The sequence below is a fragment of the Thunnus albacares genome, chromosome 6, assembly GCF_914725855.1.
Source record: "Thunnus albacares chromosome 6, fThuAlb1.1, whole genome shotgun sequence".
Lineage (NCBI taxonomy): Eukaryota > Metazoa > Chordata > Actinopteri > Scombriformes > Scombridae > Thunnus > Thunnus albacares.
The window spans coordinates 20,145,777-20,167,099 of record NC_058111.1 but is presented as its reverse complement, the minus strand read 5'-3'; the positions used below and the strand labels follow the sequence as shown (position 1 = coordinate 20,167,099).

The 21,323-nt window shown below is 38.1% G+C and overlaps 1 protein-coding gene across 4 annotated transcripts in view; it reads left to right on the top strand.

The window, feature by feature from the left end:
- fam168a (family with sequence similarity 168 member A) overlaps positions 1-21,323 on the top strand; it is a 32,581-nt gene that overhangs the window by 1,538 nt on the left and 9,720 nt on the right. For 2 of the 4 annotated variants that reach the window (XM_044354325.1, XM_044354324.1), the window contains exons 2-4: positions 14,343-14,450; positions 15,169-15,260; positions 19,849-19,932. In XM_044354325.1, coding sequence (XP_044210260.1) covers positions 14,389-14,450; positions 15,169-15,260; positions 19,849-19,932 — 238 coding nt within the window. In that variant the 5' untranslated portion in view covers positions 14,343-14,388. The remainder of the gene's footprint in view (positions 1-14,342; positions 14,451-15,168; positions 15,261-19,848; positions 19,933-21,323) is intronic. The other 2 variants (XM_044354326.1, XM_044354327.1) reach the window with 2 other exon arrangements.

Sequence of the window (21,323 nt, the reverse complement as noted above, 5' to 3'; positions counted from 1 at the left end):
AATCCTCACATTTCAGAGGCTGGAAATGGCGAATTCTTGGTAGTTTTGCTTAATAAACAACTAAATGATATCAAAATATATATATTGTCAATCCATTTTCCGTCCATCGGCTCATCTAAATCAACCGATCATTTAAGCACGCAACAGTTTTAGAGGGTATCACTTTACTGACTGAATTTGAACCCCAAATTTTGTGAAAGAGACAGGATTACACAAAATGCTAAAGGCGTAGTTTCTTCTTTTTCTCTCCGATGACTAGTCTTATCAGTGAAATGGATCCTCTTCACCATCATCTCTTTTTTTGGGGGGGATTACCTGCTTCTGTCATTGACTACTAATCCCAATTAATTCAAGAAGCCTTATCTGTCTAAAGGGATTTCTGAGATACTACTGTTCTTGGCCTTCATGAGAGGAACACAGTGTAAGTAAACTGTGTACAGTTCAGATATTATTCTGCAGAGACCGGAAGAAGTACTACAGTAGTATGATAGACACGCAGTGGTGTGTTTTATTTTATTTTTTCATTCAAGTAGTTCTAAAATAAACTGTTTTCTTCTGTGTTTGTATTTACTGCTTGCCTTCACAGGGCTGAACAATTAAGGTTTATATTGATACTGCCCAATGAAAACAGCACAAAATCCTAATTATATAGTCTGTGCACGATCTTTAAGATTTAAGTGTAATCAGCCGTATTAAATGCAAGGACATCGGTCATCCTTGGGAAGTCCACTCAGAAACTATGAACATTATAGTACAAAGGTAACACTTAAAGTACATTTATTTTTCTGCTGATGGAGAAGAACAAGGATTATTGAAAAGTCAAGGTATGCTTAACTGAGCTAAATGTAAGTATTCACTAGTTTAATTTCATCTTCAATCTAAGGTGACCCCTGTCTGCCATACTGGAGGAACGAGGGGGGGGTGACGTGGGTTTTGGCATGTGTTGAGAGCAGTCTCATGTGTATGAATGGTGGGCTGTACAATGCAGCCATAAAACTGTCAGACTATAGAAAGCTGGAGTCACTTAATGTTACGAGAGTCAGTGGTTCTATAACAGACTGTTGTCTCTCCAGCACTTCATTCCCATGTGGTTGAACCACTTAATAAGTTGCTCATCAGAGATCAGTGAACGAAACACTTACAGACGTCAGCTTCCAGATTCACCCTGTCCTGGTGCCCAGCACACAGCAACATATGAAGGGTTATATGACGATATATACTGTGTATATGAGACGATATACTACCATGAGACAATAATGAAAATATAAATGTGTCTACTGTCAGTTATTTTCCTTTACAGTTAAATTGACTAGCTGAACTGGATAAAAACTATCCGTAAACAGTTTCTCAATTAATTTTCCATTAAATTTAATATATCACAATATATTTAGATTTTGCAGTGTAGAATTACATATACAGAGATAGAGAAATTTATCCATACAACCCAACCACTTTTTTTTTTTTTAATAGAAGTTAGCAGCGTGCAAATTTTTGCATGCTTGGACAGGCTGGGAAGTCGGTGACATCAGATTAGGAGTTTTCCATCTTTGAAGGGCAAAAACACTGAATTTCAGCATGAAAACTAGTTATCGTTTCAGTTTATTCTTGAAATCCACTTAGTTTCTTCATAGAATCCACATGAAAAGAAATAATTTAACTCAGATATCAGATTAAGACGTTCTCATGCTTTATCAGTTTTCTCTGTAATTGTATAAAGATGTGGTTCTTGGACTATTCATTCTAGTAATACTTTCTTTTGTGGGAGTGAAGCACTGATAAAGGAATACAGAAGAACTCCCATAGACCACATGCTGTAGTAAACCACAAGTATTACAATAACATTAGAACTAGCAAAATGATACAAGCCCTATCTACATTAGTTCGGGTTGACTGACAGTAAGCACACTTGCACCACCATTCCCCATAGTCAGCAATAGAAGAAAAGTCTTTACATCTTACCACTGACATCTGTATTAAAACTGACATCTGTTTTGCTTTTGTATGAATATGTGTATTGCTATATCTGTCTGTATTGTGAGGTGTGATTTAACACTAAAGGGCTCACATACCACAGCAGGAGACGCTCTCTATTCACTGCTATTAGGAAATGTGGATCAGTTTTCAGTGGTGTTTAATTTGAATTAGTTAGTTCACATTACCTGGCCGGTGACCTTTCCACTGCAGACTAACAATAAGGAAGCGAAACAATGTCACAATTGCAACACTGGCATCTCCTCCTCCTGTCTCTACTGTAGTTTGAACACCTGACGTCACAGATTGCATCTTTAATGACTTAAGACAGTGATGTTCATCTGCTCACATACATTTGTAGGTTGATAGCAAACACCTAGTTAATTTAAATATAGTAGATAATGCAGATCTTAGATATGTTGGAGGTTACAAAATATTTTGCATGAAAGTAACATGCTTTACTGCACAGCAGTAATGGTGAATGTTACCATTTAACCATCCTCAGACAAAGCACATTTTTCAACAACAAGAATCCCCTTAGAGCCTCAATACTCTGGTCTCTAGCTTCATGAGAATATTGTGGTGCACTCCAGCATTGATTTAAATTGTCTATGAATGCTAGGAGTTGAAGGTGGACTTCTCCGATAGTTACTTGGTACCTTGGTCTCACTTTAAGGCTTTGCTGCCTGCAACAAAGGATTGAGCAAACTTGGCTATGACTCAGGTCATAGCTGTGCTAAGATCACAGTTGCTACATCACAGTAAACTTCATTTTTCATTTTAGCACATGTTGAGAAATCTTGTGAAATAACATTAATGCAGTTTCATTTTTTGGTAGTAAATGTATTAACATAATGACAACAAAAATTGTAGAGGCATCCTCAAGTAACATTCTGCCCTTATTGGTGTTTTGCTACTACAATGATGTATTGGCACTTTTTAACATCAGCGTGCCATATTGGTTTGTGCTGTGAGTGGGATGGACTTATGCTTTGATCAACCCTTTAACAAGCACCCAAACACATTCCTGACTAGCTTTGTCTGGATATGTCATTGCTTGATGATCAATCCTTGATCTCTCTCTGTGTGTGTGTGTGTGTGTGTGTGTGTGTGTGTGTGTGTGTGTGTGTGTGCGTGCGTGCGTGCGTATGAGCATGCATGTCTGTGTACAGTGACGTGTGAGAGATGTCACATGGAATAAACGACCAGGAGAAAAGCTTGACTTGATCCCTGGAGGCTAAGTTGTAATACATTCATCTGTCAGTCATATTAGGGGTCTGCAACTGTGTGCATATGTGCACATAGACACACACACACACTCACACATATGTGTCTGCGCTGCAGGCTGTTGTTTTCAACAGCATTACCTACAGCCATCAATAGTATTTTCTCATGCTTTAGCGCAGTAGCACTAGCAGAATTCAAATGGGTTGTAAATAGATATTGAAGTTATGATCATTCACTGCGACGTCTAAATTTTCAATCTTTGTCCTATTCAGGGGACACCATTTTCTTCCTTTCAAGCACCCGCTGTCCCAGCCCAGTGAGTAAGTTGAAGTTACAATCAAGTTCTGAAAGCTGATGAGATTGTTACATCCCAGACTACACCTTTTTGGATACATACTGTGTATATTCAGCAATGGTAGGCAAATAGTGGCCACGGGCCAAATCTGGTCCTCCAACAAAAATATTTGGCCCACTAATGAAGATGAAGTAGTAGTAGTCTGTTACCAGTCTTACACGGTGTTTGGATGTACACCGATTACATTACTTGCCCACCGCCCTTAGCATCGTTTTTCTTTTTTTATAGAAATAAAACCCATTTAGTTCATTTTTGCATATCAGCGCCCACGTTCATCAAATAAAAAAACTGTAATTAGTAAAATACAAAGCATGTTATCAATACTTAGGATGACAAACGCTGCAATTATAAACTTAAATTGTCTGCTCCGTCTGCAGCAGCGTTGCAGCACAGGGTAGCGGTGAGACTCCTGTTCTCCCTCCTGCTCTCTGCTGTAAACACACGTAGCTGTTAGTGAGCAGTTGCTCTCATGTCTCAGGAGTCTCGGTGCTTGTTTTTGGCAGAAACTCTCTGCTCTCTGCCTGCTCAGCCTGCTCCCGGTGTGTCTCTCTCCAGTTCTGGTTCTAAGCGATGGTAGTCCTCTGGCTCGTCCCTGCGTCTGTGTGTGCCACAGACCAGCTGTACACAGAGGACGACCCACTGGCAGCAGCCTGAAGCCGACCGTCACTAACTCTTAAGTAAGGGGAAGATCTAAAGTAAAAATCTAACTATCTAAAGATCAAAGTAAGCGCTCTCCAGATAATAAGAGCGTTTTGTCACAAGTTTATTAATTGGTGGGACCATGGCATCTCGAATCCAGAAGACTGGAACAACATGAGCATCAATCTGATTGGACCACCAACTCTTGAGAAAAATATCTGACTCTGAAGTTAGCTTGATGCTTGAGTTTCTCCAGCAGCCACTGGTTTAGTTTGGATTTCTGCTGATTTGTGCTGGACAGTCAGGTAGCGTAGACTTGGCTTATCACAGGTTGTTTGTTTACGATGTCAGACATCGAGGCTGTTTATAGTGGTGAAACACAACTATACAGTCTATGTATGGGACGGTAAATCAAAACAAAGAGTTTTTCTAGTGACAGCTAGATTAAGTTTCCTGTGAGTAATTAATTCCCAAAAAGATACATTCCTAAACAAAATGGTCAACGAGGCACATTACATGCATGAATGGGTGTTTTTTAAAAAGCAGCAGAGTACAACACTTGTAGTTGTAATCAAGTTCGCAATCGTTTTAGCTATGTGTGAAGTGTGCTGTGGGCAGTTCAGGGGTATGTTTAGAAAGCTGGAAATATCTGCAGCAACTGAAGCAAGAGAAGAGTAACTGGCATTGATCAGACACACTTACAAGCCCCCTGCTCATTAATTATGTTCAGTTCATCAAAGAGACAGGAAAATGTTACAAATTACACTTTTCAGTACAATATGATCTTTTATTCTCCCGTATGTGTTATGTCCCTCCTTCACTGCAGGCAATAATGTTTGTCTGCTGTTAATATTGCCTGAATCTATTGATTGTTTGTCATGGGTTTAACTTCCAAGTCCTAGCTCATAAAACCGTCTGTACTCTGTGTCTTTTCGCTTTAGCTCCTCGGGTAAAATTACTCAGAAAATGAATGCAGTGACACTTGCACTGGGGATAGGGTTTTCACAATATTTTTAACACTCGTTAGTAGAACTTGATAATTATATGTACTGATTTTAAGTTGTTAATTACTGAATTGTTATCCTAGCTTTTCTTCAAGATTGTGACTTTCTTGTGGAAATCAATTCGTATTTTACAGTTATGACACGTATAACAATTTTTTTCCAAAATCAGTGTTAAAAATGTTTGACAGGTTATTAAAATCCAAAATTAAATTAATTACATCTTGCCCAGCAGCTCATTATTTGCTCTCCCTTCTTATTCAGGTTGATGTGGCATTTGAGAGCAATCAATAATATCTGATGCACCTGTTTCAGGCAGTCCATAATTTGGGGCACCTTTGTGGAGCTCTTTATGCTTTCAGTAAGCATGCCTTGTCTAACATACAGAAGTGACCACATCAGGTTATGGAGGCACTTCTGGTTGGCTGTAATGCACCTAAAATCACACATTTACTGCAAATTAATGTTCTGCAGTCCCGGATTTCAGTTTGGCTCAGGCTCAGAGTAAAATTAGCATGTTATGTGCTAAATGCTAGAATGAACAGTGTATGTTTTCTCTCCATTTGCATCCATGCAAAACTATTAAGCTTGTCTCCAGTACCGTTTAGCCCAATCAAATCAATGTTGTAATGCCCTAGTTGCTGTGAGAGCTAATTAAAAGTGATATTATTTGATGCTCCATTTTTAGGAAAGTTGGACAGAAACCTCCAACACCTTTTTAAAGAAGAACTTGTTGTTACTACTTTACACCATAACTGCAGGCTATTCAGCTTTCTTTCTTCATAATACTTAATACAAGGCTATATCACAACAAATATGAAAAATCCAGAGGGTAAATTCACCTGTCGCCATGGTGGTCATCTTTCAAGTTGAAATTTTGTCTAATACTGGCAAAACATGATCTTGACTAGGGCTGCAACTAGGCTAACAATTATTTTCATTGTCAATTAATCTCTAAATTATTGTCTCGATTAATCGATTAGGTGTTTAGACATAAAATGGGGGAAAATGTCTATGGATTAATCGATTTATAAAAATAGTTGACAATTTAAGAGTTGACAACTAAGTGATTTAATCAACTAATGGTTGTAGCTCTAATCTTGACCAGTACTACAACTAAAGGGGTCACTAGTCACTTTAATTGACAAAGTGCTTCTTATGTTGTTTTAAATCCTCATCAGAACCTACTGAGTATTTTATCACAAAAGTTACTCTTACCAATCTGACCTCAGTGTTCTTAACTTTCCATTAAGCACACAAAATGATAAATCTGAGGTATAACGAGTCAATATTTTTGGATAATGCCATTTACCATAATGCACAATGCAACCAGAGACAACAGCAGAGGACGAAATCTCCATAAATGGATAACGTTGAAGGGTATTTATCTCACCGTATAGGTGCTTTGCCCATAAAAACATTTCCATTTTCAGTGGCCTAGCACATTATTGTCACATAATCCAGGGATGCAGACCCATGAGGTGTGTGACTGATGAGATGATTTTGGAAAGGAGAATAGAGGAGGAGGACGCCAGCACAGAAAAAAGGGAAGATGCTGTCCCAAAGTGTATAGTGCTGTCCTAGATCTAAAATAGCCCAGAGCTGTGTGGAGCTTGTTGCTGCAGGGCAGGTCTGATTGTGTGGAAAGCAGGGAAGGATTTCTGATTCCATCACACTGCCCTTGAATATTGTAGTGAGATGGATTTGGTCTTGGACTTCATGATGGATGTCAGTTTTGATTGTGATAGCAGGCACTATTAGTTAGTCTGTCCCTTAGGGACTTAGGTTAGAAAGAAGATGAAGGATTTTTTTTTAGGTGCTATATTGGGCTCCAACTTGATTTTGATTCATCTTGGTTGGGATGTCAGTTTCTGTTAATTGTTATTACAGATAGATCGTAGGATTAGCATGCTAGGCTAACAGTCTGTCAGGTATGTGACTTTATATACTAACTGTGAAGTCTTTCAGAACACACAAACACCATACACACACCTGCCCAGCATGGTGCTGTTCAACCGGAGACACAGCTACAACTTATTTTTATACAGTCTATTTTACACAGCTATGCTAATGATGCTAGCCATACTAACTATCTGCTAGCCACCATGCAGGTTGATAAAATAAATCCGTCACATCTTTGTATCTGTGAGTGAGACACTTCAGTCGGTAAATGTGTGTTTTTAAAACTTATTTTGGGGCTGCACTCACTCTCAGTCTTGCAAAGTAATGAAATTTTGAACTAATGCCAATAACATGAAGTAACAAGTTCAGTACCTATCCCTAGTATGCAAATTAACCTATAGACTGACATGTAAAACAGGTCAAAATTATTCTCAGCAGTTAACTGATTAACAGTTAACTGTTGACATCCCTATTTGGGATTGATCTAGTATTTGTTTCGTCAATAAAAGGTCAGAAAATAGATGGCATCTTAAAATTGCTTTTTTTTTTTTGTCTGACCAGCTGTCCAAAATCTAAAAGATATTTAGTTTCTATAATAAAATGAATGAAAACAACCTAGAACCATCAAATGTTTGGCATTTGTGCTTGAAAAATGACTTCAGTGATTAAATTTACTATCAAAACAGTTGCCTTTTAATTATAGAGCTGAAGTGATAAGTTAATCAACAGAAAATTATTTAGTGACAGTTTTTACAATCCATTTTTTTATAAAAGGGTTTTTTAAGCAAAAATGGCTATTAGCCACTGGTTACGGCTTCTCAAATGTGAATATTGTCTGGGTTTCTCAGTTTCTTATCACCTCTTTGATTATAAAAATTATTATCTTTGGGTTTTGGACTGTTTGTCAAACAAAGACATTTGAAGATGTCACCTTGGCCTCTGGGAAGCTGAGAGGCATTTCTTTACTGTTTGGCGGCATTTCATAGATCAAATAACTGATTGATCAATCCCAGTTTTAATTAGGGCTGCAACGATTAGTTTCATTATTTATTTATCTTCTGAATATTTTCAGATTAATCAATGAGTTGTTTTGTCAATAAAATGTCAGAAAATAGTGAAAAATGCCCTTCATAATACCCCATAGCTTGACCTAGTCCAAAACCCAAAGACATTCAGTTTACCATCACAGAAAAAAAAGAAATCATAAAATTATTCCATGAAAAAGCCAGAACCAGCAAATATTTGGCATTTTTGCTTTAAAAAATTACTAAAACAATTTCCTCATTATTCGAATAGCTGCCAATCAATTTTCTGTTGATCAAATAATCGATTTAAGTGACAAATCTTTTCAGCTCTTGTATTAAGTTGTATTGTTGGTGATCATTGGTATAACACATGTAATTGACGCCAAAATAACATGTTGTAGGATAAAATAGAAAACAAACAGGAAAAGAGCTGCCTAATTAAAGTGCATTAATCATCATACTCATTAGATGTTTAGACTGATTGACGCACCACACAGCGCTCAGCATTTTATTGTCTTATGATTTGTCTTTCTCTATTTCCTTGTCTTGTGACCTGAGTGAAAAGCTGCCTTCTGGAGGATTAAAAAAAAATCTGTTCAGTTCTATTCTCTCCTGTGCTGAAGTGTGATAACGCCCACTGGTTTTGATTTGTTGCTTAAAGAGTAGATGCCTGGTGAGGTATTATGTGGGAGGATAGAACCGGTGTGGGGGTTGTGTTGTATTGTACATGTTCTCCAGGAATGGTAGCTCTTTGTGTGTGTGTGTGTGTGTGTGTGTGTGTGTGTGTGTGTGTGTGTGTGTGTGTGTGTGTGTGTGTGTGTGTGTGTGTGTGTGTGTGTGTGTGTGTGTGTGTGTGTGTGTGTGTGTGTGTGTGGTTTATTCTTTCACAATCCTTCCCTCCTCCTCCTCCCTCATTATTACCTTTCCTGGTCCCCCTAGGCTGCAGGAATCTCCATTTATGAAGTGGAACCAACATTATTGTTTTCAAACACGCACGTAATATATTAACATACGCAAATTAAATAAGTGGGAATAAAGATCTGAAACAATAAAAGACCTGACTGTCACACAATACACTTAAAGAAAGACCCAGCTGTGTTAGCATGCAGACTAGCTAGCTGTGTCTTTATACTGAAACCTTGGGGCTACAGCTTGGGAGTTCAACCCAAATGAAGTCCCGCTAATAGAGTTTAAGCTTAACAAAGTCCTGAAGAATGGCTCAGGTTAAGCCAGGGAGCAGGGAGGACTCCTTAATAATGTCAGTCAATAGTGAATGAATTCCTGCTCTGTGTGTTTTAGAGAGACACAGACAGTTAAATTTGGTTTCAGTACTGTGCTTTGCAGTTAAAGTTGAAAAGAGCAGTTAATTTACTTTGTTGTCAATCAACAAAAAAAATAACGATTGATTCGGTCAGTAATCAAGCAAAAATGCCAGATTTTACGTCTCAAATGTGAAGATTTGATGTTTCTCTTCTGAAAACTGTGAATGCGAGATAAGCCACCTACAGAAAGCACTAAACTAGTCAGAAATGCACACATCATCCACTTGACAGTTTGTGTAGCAGCGTCACTTTTCAGTGCAAATCCAATTTTCTGATAAATGTTTTTCATCCTCACCGTGTCATAGAGAGGTAGGAGGAAAAAAAAATGAAGTGAGACCCAATTCCACATTGTGAATGGCAGGCTGTTACAGAGTCAAACGTGCTGTAACACGGTTACTGGTTTGATTGTCATAACCCACAGAAAGGTGTAATAGCTGCCAGGAGTTAAGTGAAAATGCTTCAGGTCACATGTGCAGGTTCATCCCCCATAAGATGCAGCCGTTTGACAGATCAAGGAATGTTACACTGCACTGACTTTGAAGTCAGGGGTGTTTGTATCAAGGAAAGATGAGTGAAAAGACAAATAAATTGATTTTAACACACCGGGACAACAGACAGCAACATGGCGTAAGCAGAAATTGTAGAGTAGCTGTCAATAAAAAAGCCACTTAAAAGTACATATCTAGGTTTAGACCAACTTCCTGAGCAGTTAGCACTCAGTGGCTAACAGCTAACACAGTACTTCTGTACATCATGTACCAGCTGCTCTTTCACATCTTTCTGCTATCTGCCCATTATTGTGCTACTTAAATGACACGGCCTCAGTTTGGCAAATTTAATGGATTTTCTTCATGATATCTTTAAACTTATTACAATTTGAATACATTACTTGGGCTCCAGTAACTTGGGCATTTATCATTATGTTATTTATTTATCTATAGACTAATTGAGCAAAACAATATATATTTATCTCTTCGGTGTATTAATAAATTAAAATGTATAATTTAAGACTGGTGGTCATCCGATAATTAGTCATTTATCAAATGAAATACCGCTAAACATGTTACAATAAACGATCGGAATTCTCTGGTAACTTGTGATGGACATTTATCATTATTTTTTACACATCTACAGATTAGTTGAGAGTCAGTTCATTTAAAAAAAAAAAGATTAATCTGAAATGATGATAATCATTAATTTGATTTCTCAAAATGGTGGCTTGTTCCTTTACAGGGAAAAGAGTAGCAAAATAAAATCAATACCAGCTTGTATTTCAGTGTCAGCACACAACCCAAATGCTCTGTGCCAGGTCCTCAAGTGCTGGTTTTCGTCTGTAAGCAAACGTGGATTTCTTTTTTTGACATTTTCAGGCAGCCAACAATACATTGTCATTTTTAGTTCTTCGCTCTGTGAAGTAGAGCTTCCAAAAATGCTTCCAAAACCATGGATGAGATGTGTAGACTCGTCTCTTCTCCTTTCCCCTCTGACCTACAAATAAATGTACAAACTCTGTCTTTGTGTGTCTGGTGTATGGTGAACGTCCTCTGGAGAATGGTCTTTCACAAGCATGGATAGTGGTGTCTGCTTAGAAAAGAGCTTTTTTTTTTGAAGAGTGGAGGGCCTGAAGCGCCTCATCATCACCTCCCCCTGAAAACAAAGGGAGTTGTGGTTAGACACATGCATCTCTGCCGTCCTGTGTTCTTTCATTTACTACCTTCATTAGACACATTGTGGTACCCCTCTTGTTCTCACCCATTCACTTTTCATCACCTTTGCCTGCGCGCGCACACACACACACACACACACACACACACACACACACACACACACACACACACACACACACTGCTTCTCAAGCTGAAACAGATTAACACACCCGTCTTTCTCTGCTCTATTCAGGAACAGCTGTAATTGGGTATGGGTCGTGTATGCAGGATAGGACCTCAGGGTTAGCTTAGCCACCTGTCCATGTGTTAATGGGCAATTTTCCCTCACTCTAGTCCAGACATGTACATGCACATTACACCTTAGTTCATGGGAATGACCAGCGTTACTTTGATTACAGCTCAAAAGCCAAGTAGAGCTGTAACGACTAGTCAATAAGTCCATTGACAGAAAAATAACCGCCAACTATTTTGATAATAGTTTCAGTCGAAGTTTAAAGACAAAATGTCAAAACATCCCCCAGTTTCAGCTGTTTATGAGGATTTGCTGCTTTGCTTAGTCTTACAAGTAAATTGAATTGAAAATTTAATATCTGAATATCTATCTGAAGATATCACCTTGGATTTTAGGACACTGTGACAAACATTTTTCACTGTTTTTCAGATCTAAATATTCACATTTTGGATGCTGGAACCTGTGAATCTTTTCTATTTTTTGCTAAAAAGCTTGCATAACAATTATTCGATTATGAAAATTGTTGCTGACCATTTGAATAAATGTTGAAGTTCTAGATTTCATTTAAAATAAAATTAGCACAAAAGTAATAGTATTACGGTCTTTATGCTGATCAATTGTGCTGAACTTTACAAAAGCTTGGAAGACATCTGGGGAAAATCAGCGGTTTTATTTTTAGGATCCCATGGAAGTGCTTTTCAAAATGGAAGTTGCAATAATCAAAGTTTTGCTTTGATCTTATTCTCAAAACTGTTGAGAATAAGAGAAAATGAATGATGAATGAAACAAAGAAGAGTGGCAGAGTAGTGCTGGAGGAAGGGATCAAAGCACAGGAGATACAAAAGATTAATGAGGAATGTACTGTGAGGTGGGATAATCAATTCTCCTGGGACATTGTTTTATTGTGAGATATGAAACTGAGTAATGAACCAGAGTTTACATATCGCCACTCTCCTTGTTGTTTAACACCCCCACACAGGTTCTTTTTTTGTTTGTTTGTTCATTTCTTAGGACATGTGTTGTAAGGAATTTTATTTGCAAAACAACAACAAAAAAAAAAGTGAGCGCACCTACATGTTTTATGGTAGCATTCAGCTGATAAGTGTCTTTGGGCGTTTTGACGTCAGTGTTCCTGGACGGAGCTTTTAAATGCTTCCTCGCCTAATTTGAAGTGTCACTCGGTGCCGTTTGGCATCACCGCGGTACAGTGCATGCCCAGGAAATGACAGCGACGCTGTAATGGTGAAAAGGATTTTATTGACTGGCTATGAAACACAAGCCCAGGGTGGGTCGTTAACAGATTGGAGTTGGAAATATGTCTATAAGTACAGTCCATTTCACAAATGTATATTTCGATAGGAAGCAGAATCAGACAAATGGGGTCTTATTTTCTGTGCTTGGTGAATGAATGGGTGATGTGCTGTGTACCGAGAGCTTGCCGCAACAAATCTCAGTCTTCTACATAAACACATGACGGAGCCACACTTTAATCCAAGACGCAGACAGAACGACTGGTTGAATCCCATCTCTTTCAGGAAGTGATGCAGAATTCAACACGAGATCCATATGAACTCATATTTGCACCACAATACACTCACATACACACACAAACACACACACTTTTCCTCTTTGTTTATTCCTCAGCTTTCCGCTTTGTGTCCGTGCAGTGCTCATGTGTGTACTGGATCATGCTTACCACGTGGCTCGGTGCAAGACTGTACTATATTTTGTGTGCTGACCTGTTGTTTTGCTCTTTGTCACTTGCCCGCTCACTGGGTGTGTTGTGCTTTTTCATCGTCTTGGATGTTTGCTTCGCTGCTCACATTGGATGTTCTGTACAGCACGTCACATCAGATACACACACTCATACTCATGCTTCACTATCTCGTACACTCGGACATTACTGTACACACACTGTAAAGGCTTTACATACACACGTAGTCAATTCAGATTCTTGGTTTCATGATTCAATTCAGATTTCTCAGTAGAAAAATAGAAAGGGGGGCATTAGTTTTAGGCCCTTAACTCCAGTGCCAAACCAATCAATTGTGTCCTTACTTTAAAGGTTTTGATGAAGGTCATCATCTGATGAATAGGAAAAAAGCAGAAAAGGGTGTGAGAGCTTTTTAATTTAAAAATATTAACTGCATTAATTTGCAAGTATCTTACAGTCTTCTCTCTGTATGAGAATAAAGAAATTAAAGTGTAATTTTTCTGGCCAACATCACTGGTTAAATGTAAAAGCAGAAGTTAGTGTGTGTGTTGGAGTAAGGGATGGAAAAAGGAGAAGAAAAAAAAGCAAAATACCATTCAGAGTTGGTTTTTGTAAAGTGCTGCAGTGTGTGTTGGTCAGCCTGTTTGTTAATGCAGGAGTTGGTTGCTCTGCTAACATTAATCTTTAGATCAAAGTATTCATGAAGTAGCTTACTTCAACTTTCTCTTACAAAGCTTATTTTTAAGTTATTAAATCCAAAATACACCCAAAATCTTTACCGAAGATGAACTACAAGATTACTCTGCCCTCAACATTGAGCTCTGTCTTTTTCATTCAGTTAACAAAACATTATTAAATCGATTTCTGGCATATGTGAGTCAGTTTAGAATAACAGAAAATAAGAATAGTGATTCTTATGCGAGTCCTTTTTTTCCCCATTTCCTACTCCTAACAGAAAGGAATAACTACCTCAAAGCTCAAACAGTCCATTTCTCACTGTCACATTTACATAAACAGTTTTTTATTGCGCTGTTTGTATGTAGCACAGTTATTAGCTTCATTTATTGGTGGTCAAAGACACAGCAGTTACCACAAACACACACTCACACACCGTCTAAATCACCGTCTCCCCTGCTGCTGTCACTAACCATTTGCTGTTGCACTGGTGCTTGCTTTTTTTGCTGTTTTTTTTTTTTTTTTTTTAATTTTTTTAATTTATTTAATTTTTCATTTTTTCCCTTTTCCTGTGTTCGTTGTAATCATGACCTCTCGCTGTTTTAATTTCAGATTTGCATATCCACTTCCACTCCTTCCTCATTTGCATACAGCAAGAATGGCGAGCGGGCATCCCACAGACAAATTCAGTTTCATGTATCAACCAGACACGCACAAGAGGTACGGGGCACGCATGCACACACACTCACACACACACACACACACACACACACACACACACACACACACACACACACACACTTACTCACGCCCATATCCTCATTGACCAGGTAAGTTGAAATAAGCTCTTGAGCGGTCTTCTTTTTCATCTACATTGTGAGACCAGTGGAGAAAGATGCCTTATGGGAGATGTAGTATAGTCAGCCAGCAACTTAAATGTTCAGTGGCCACTCCTCTGTTGAATCCTGTAGTTGAAACCAGGCTGGTCAGTAAACCTCGTCCTGCCTTTGTTTTTGGTGCAGTAGTGTAAATGAGGTATTTCTGGCTATTAACTGCCATACAGGAAACGGATCCATTATTTTCAGTGGGTCCATGCGTTCTTGTGCTTTTCTGTCAGTAGTCGTGCCTTTTTTTTATTGCACCAGTCTGTGTTTTTAAATACATGCTTATGCTGAGCTTACTTGAGGGTGAGGATTCACGGTGCTTGATTTTGTTGCATGCTGGCAAAATCCTTCAGCTGGATGTCGCCTTAAGAATCTGAGTTTGGGATTAATGTGTGCGACGAGTGTGTGCGTATGCTTGATAATCGTAACAATTTCCTTCCAATTTACATGGCTACATCTCTCTCTCCCCTCCGTTTTTTTCTTCTGTCTTCTCTTATCCCCCTTCCTCTCTCTGTCACATTTTCTGTTTCTCTCCATCTCTCTCTCTCTTTCAGTAAGAACAGGTTATCTTCAGCTATGAATCCAGTCTACAGCCCTGTTCAGCCTGGCACCCCCTATGGAAACCCTAAGAACATGGCCTTTACAGGTGAGACTAAAAGGCACACACACATCAACCAATTCCTAAACCACTGTAAACCTGTTTCTTAGGAGGGATGCGAGTGAACAAAGTGCATTTTTATAATATCAGTTCTGCTAATAGCCTCATTATGCTCCTCCTATAAACAGGCATAGGGAGTTAGTCTCAATAGCTAATAGCTAAAAAAAAATAGTTCTTGGAGAAGTAAAAAAACAATTTCAAGGTTATACAGGGGCATGCGTTATAAACCCAGCGCACCCTTTCCTTAACAGCGGTGCGCTTTTGCCCCTCCCTAAAAGCCCAAACTCACTATCAGCCAGGCTCCAGCATGTTTAGTTCAGCTCACTGCGGTCAAGTGAGCCGTCGTTCGTGAAAACCCGGTCAAGTCAGTTGCCGCTTGGATTTTGATGCACATCTATCCATGCTGTTACGGTACCGGTGCTTTGAGTGGCATTTCAGCAATCCTTTCTCACATTTTATATACCAAATAAAAACGACATTATATTACACATCATATATTAAGTATTTATATTTATCATATTGTTATTATTATAATTACAAGATATTTATTTGTTTTTCAGTTGAATTATATTTAAAGCTCAATAAATACATGATGTTTCCAAAGTCAGCGAGTAATTGTGTTCAATAATCGTGATCTCAATATTGACCAAAATAATTGTGATTATGATCGTTGCCATAATTGAGCAGCCCTACTCAACAATAGTGTTTGCCACTTACTCCTCCCACTGGAGCGCCACTCAGTGCCTATATTTTAACTTTCTGGCTCTAATAACTCACAGAGATGCTAATGAGCAGTTTGCTCAACCCAGGCTTCAAAATGTAGTACCACACGCTACCAGGGATTTCCTTAAAGAATGCAACAGTGGTGTTGCACCATCATTTCCTACTGTAACATCATCTTTCCACTTGCAAAACGAGGAGTTAAATGCATGTTGTTCTTGTGCAATTTTAGCATACAAGAAACAAAATGTGCTGGTAGTAAACCGAAAGAGTCTCAGTTTCAGTGAGGGAAGTGTCCTCAGTGTGCATTTGAACAAAGCAAACTTAAAGTATTCAGTTAAACAGTTTTTTGCTAGAAAAACGCACTGTTCTAATAATGGACCAAATCTTAATTCCTAAGTTGAAAAAAATCTACAGTAATTGGTGGGGGGGGGGGGAAATCTACAAAACATTAGTGTTCTTAGCATTTTCAGTAGAAGTTGGAGAAAATCAAGTCAGACAAGAGGAAAGGAAGGTAGGAGATAATAGTTTGAGAAGAGCGAGGTCTTCTCCCGAACATCAATCTCCGTCTGAGGACGCAGGAGAGAGCAGAGTCGATGCTCTGAGATGGAGTCTCTAAAGGGAGGCTTTTGTCCCAGGTAGAGCAGAGCAGGCGCATAAAGCCGTACAATGACCTGTACATGTTATTGTTTACATCAGTACAGGGCTTTTGATTGAATAAAAGCAGCTACAGGCTTTCAGTGCAGTAGATGAAGGACAGGTCGATGAAATGTACCAAGAGGCTGGTTAAAACCGCTTCTGTTAAAGGCTAGCCAGTGAGCACGTAAGTGGAGCTTGGACAAAGAACCCCCCACTACCCCTCAAAAAAACCTTTTTAAAGAGGGGGAAAAAGGAAGAAACATCAAGAGCAGCAACAGATGGGGGATCCTGCTTCTTCTTCAGACATGTAATAAATGTTGTGTGAACAGAATAGATGAAAATGAAAAGATGAGGACATTAAATTATGGAAAATCGGGATGACAAACAGATACATGGAGAATATTTATTTGAGCAGACATCAATTATTTTAATATTTTACCAGCTACTCCATGCTTTTTGTGGATTTGAACCCACCCTCCCTGCTCTTCACACTCTGTACCTTTCCCTCTCTCCAACTCCCTTTTTAATATGTATTTCCGAAATACACGGCAGAGTTTTAACTGTAGTTCAAAGTTGGCAGCAGGAATGATGAATGTTAACATTATTTATTCGCTACCAAGCTTGCACATTAAATTCCATAAGAAGATTTAATGCCGTAAAATGAGAATTCTGGTGTTACTCACTGTAATGCCACATTTACAACTGGTGACATTTTTATGTGAACTAGAATTCCTATTTGACAAAATCTATGGAGTCTTTTGCAGGATTATATCCTGGCAGAGTGTTACATTTTTTCCCCCGTTGGTGCCAGTTAGTCAACAGTCCATCTCATGTGTGTCCACTGATGCGAAAACACTCAACTCAGACATGTTTGAATGATTAAATTGTCAGTAAAAGTAGATTTTCATATGTGAAAATGTGACTGGTGGTAAATGGCCTCTTCTGAATATAGGAGAATGAACCCTGATATGTATTTCTTAACTACTTTGACAGTGAGGGAGACATAGAGGCAATAATAACATAGTTGGTTATAATTTTAATATGGATTTGAGCAAATTCATTCACATTATTTTCATTAACAAAATCACCTTCTGGTGTCCTTCATTACTGTGTTGAACTAGAAATAGGCTGGTTATACCTGGTTTGTTTGTATATTTGTTCTTTCAGTTGAGTAACATTGATGGTTTTTAATTATCAGGTTGATTTGTAACCTTGATATTTGAGTGGTAGACTCTCAAACATGCAAACTTAAGTGTGAATACAACAGAACTGTATACAACAAATAAACAACCGACTGTTTTCCAGTAGACATGGTTAACTTTTATCCCGAGTTCATCTGCTACATGCTGCAACTGGCTAGGTCGAGTTCAGAGGGGTTGAATGTTATTGAGGTCAACTCATGAAATACTGTTGAAGGTAGGGCTGCAACTACAGATTATTTTAATTTCATTATTGATTAATCAGATTTTTGTCTATAAAATGTCAGAAAATAGTGAAAATGATTTGATTTCGCAGAGCCTAAGGTGACATCTTTGAATGTCATGTTTTGTCCAATTAACAGTCCAAAATCCAAAGATATTCAGTTTAATATCATGTATGATGCAAAAAAGCTTAAAATCATTTTAAAAAATAAAAAATAAAAAAAAAATACTAGAGCAATTGTTCAATTATCAGAATAGTTGCCGATTAATTTTCTGTCGATCGACTAATCTGTTTGCAGCAGCTTTATTTGTATTTTATCAGACATTAAAAACAGACACAACTTTGCTTCCTTTTAAGCACTAAAAATGAGCTAAGAAAAGTTTTTTTATTAGGTGCGATTCAGTTCATGCTTTTAGTTTTCAATAGTTTCCTTTAGCTTTCAAGTATCAAACTTTTAACACTTTGCTAATCATAAAGAGAGTTTTTTTAAAGGGGCCGTAACAACATCTGCTGTTTTCCATCTAATACAAGACTCTGGATTAGTGCATAATTGAACAAGTCACTAGAGATGTTGTTAAATCTTTCCAACCATGAAGTTTCTCCAGCTGTTGAGTTGAGATGATATTGTCTGTTTTTGTTGCATTTGCTATTGACTGCTTTAGTTTTGTTATTTATCCAAATGAGCCGAGAGACTATAGTTTCTAAAGTCTCTAAAATGTAATGTTTAGGGCTGCAAATAAGGATTGTTTTCTTGATTGAATAATCTACAGATTATTTTTCAAACTAATTGCTTATTCATTTCATCTAAACAGTGTCAAAAATGGTAAAAAAGCTAGATCTTCAAATTGCTAGTGTTGACTGACCAGTGGTCCAAAACCCAATTACTCAATTACAATTAAATAGAACAAAGAAAAGCATCAAATCCTCAAATTAGAGAAGGGATGATCAGAGAATGTTTGACATTTTTGATGATAAATGACTTTCCTTTTCTTATTAAAATTGTATGTGAACTGAGTGTTGTAATAAGTTAGAAAATATTGAATTTAAAATGTGAATTTTGTGAATCGACACATTTAGTTTTGTTTACAATGTAGTCAAAAAGGCTATTTAATCTGTAATCTAATATTCCCTCGAAGCTGTAATAAAAAATACAATAAACTCAGCTCAGTCTTTAACTGAGGTATGGCATTGCAGTGTATATGTGGATGTATATTAGACCTGTTACATGTGACTGTAGGTCAACTTACAGCAGCCGATTGCAGCCACAGCTAGATATAGCAAAGGCTCAAGGCTACAGAACAGAAAGTCTGTGAGATTGACTGCCAATAATAGCAAACCGTTAGCAGCACTTTGCTCACCAACATTCTTTCTCTTAGTCTCCTGCTTTTCTCCTGTCTTCTTTGTCTAACTCGCATCTCCCATCAGGAAAGCTTTTCTCAGGTCAAATCAGCTTTGTCTGCTTGGCATGTAATTGATGACGCACAAGTGCGTTGTGTGTGCGTGCACCCCCTTGCACGTGTCTGTGTGCATTGCTAATGTTTCTGAATTTATCTCCTCCCACACCATATTGGCAGGTGTGTCTCGTCTGCCAGATTGGTGTATGTGAGACGCATTCAGCCGACTGTGCTATTGGCGCAGACATTTTTTTTAATGAGCGCCATCTGTGCACATCCTGCTCCAAACCAAATACAGCCCTACCTGTGTGTTGGTTTGTGTCTGTGGTCCTCAGATGCCTCTGTTTGTTAATCTACACTTCCTGATACCTTTTTCTGTCACTCATCTGTGATGTGTCCAGCAGGCTATCCAGGGGGTTATCCTGCCACGGCTCCCACCTATACACCCAACCTCTATCAAACAGGCAGTCCTGGGTATCCACCAGGTGAGCTCTAACACACACATCCAGATACATACACACAGGCCATTTGATGATTCTGTTCATATTTAACAAGGAAATTTCTAGGGAATTAAAAAGCTGTCAGTTTACCCAGTTTTTACAGTTGATTAGTGGGATTTTGTCATCTTTCAAGGAAAAAAAAATCTTGGATATACACACAACAAATATGGCAACGAGTTAAGGGGAATCCATTGAAGTTTTGTGTTAGGGGTATCACACAGACACACTGGTATATGCAGATTATCATTACAACAACCAATCATCACATTTTAATGACTGCACTACAAGCATGTGTGTTTTTATTCTGTCTGCTCTTTGTGTCGGGTTCTCTGTAGGTGTTTGGGTATATATGACACTCTTTGTTTCTTTGTACAAAACAAAATAGAAAAATGTAAAGATACAGAGCAGAATTATAAAGGGTTAAAACATAAGGAAAGAATCCCTTTGAGAAGTAGATGTCATATTTCAGGAGCAAATAACTATATAAACAACAATCATGCAACAGTCATCTGTGCAAACCTAATTCTACAATACTGTTATGGATGTAAATTCACAATAAAAAACACACAAAGTGTTGCCAAAGAAGAGTTCCCTAAAAAATTTAAAAAGAAATAAAATGGATTGAGCTCCCAATTCGAGGAGCAAGGTAACACATTTTAAATTGGGCATTTTAAGCTGATGACTTTTCCTGGTTTGGTAGCTATGAATAGTGCCAAGGTTGCTGTAATAATCATTAAAGTTTTAAAATAATAATGTATAAACTGAACAACCTATACATTTGTCTCAGAATATGTTAATCATGCTGATGAGTAACCACTGAATCCCAATTAAGACTCTGAAAATCAATCGAGTAATGTGTTGGTGTGGAATGAAAGTTACTCAGCGTTTAGGATGAGACTTTGCTAACTCTTGATATGCTGAATAAATTACACACTGATGGAATATAATTTCAAGTCAAGAGGATCCATTACTGCTGCTGCTTTATATTGCTGCATGATGATGCATTGAATGTATCCGTTAATTATGCATCATTATCCTAAAGCAAATGTTTTCCTACATTTTTAATAAGTTATTTGTGAATAATATACCAGCGTTGCCTAGAAAAAAATTCATGTAACACTACAATCACTCTTGCTTCTCTTTTATCACAATTTGTTGTGAGTCAGTCAGAAGGTCGTTTAGAGCTGCACACCGGTTGCATTAATGTGAAGGCAGCGTGGATTAAAAGTGATCCCGGACTAAAGAGCATTGATGGTGAAGGAATGGGAAGCTAGCCAGTAACAGCTGCCAGTGGCCTTATAGCAGCAGATAGGTACTCTGCTGGGGTTCAGTGTCTGGTCCCAATAGCAGATGGGAATAACAGTTGTCTCAGTGCT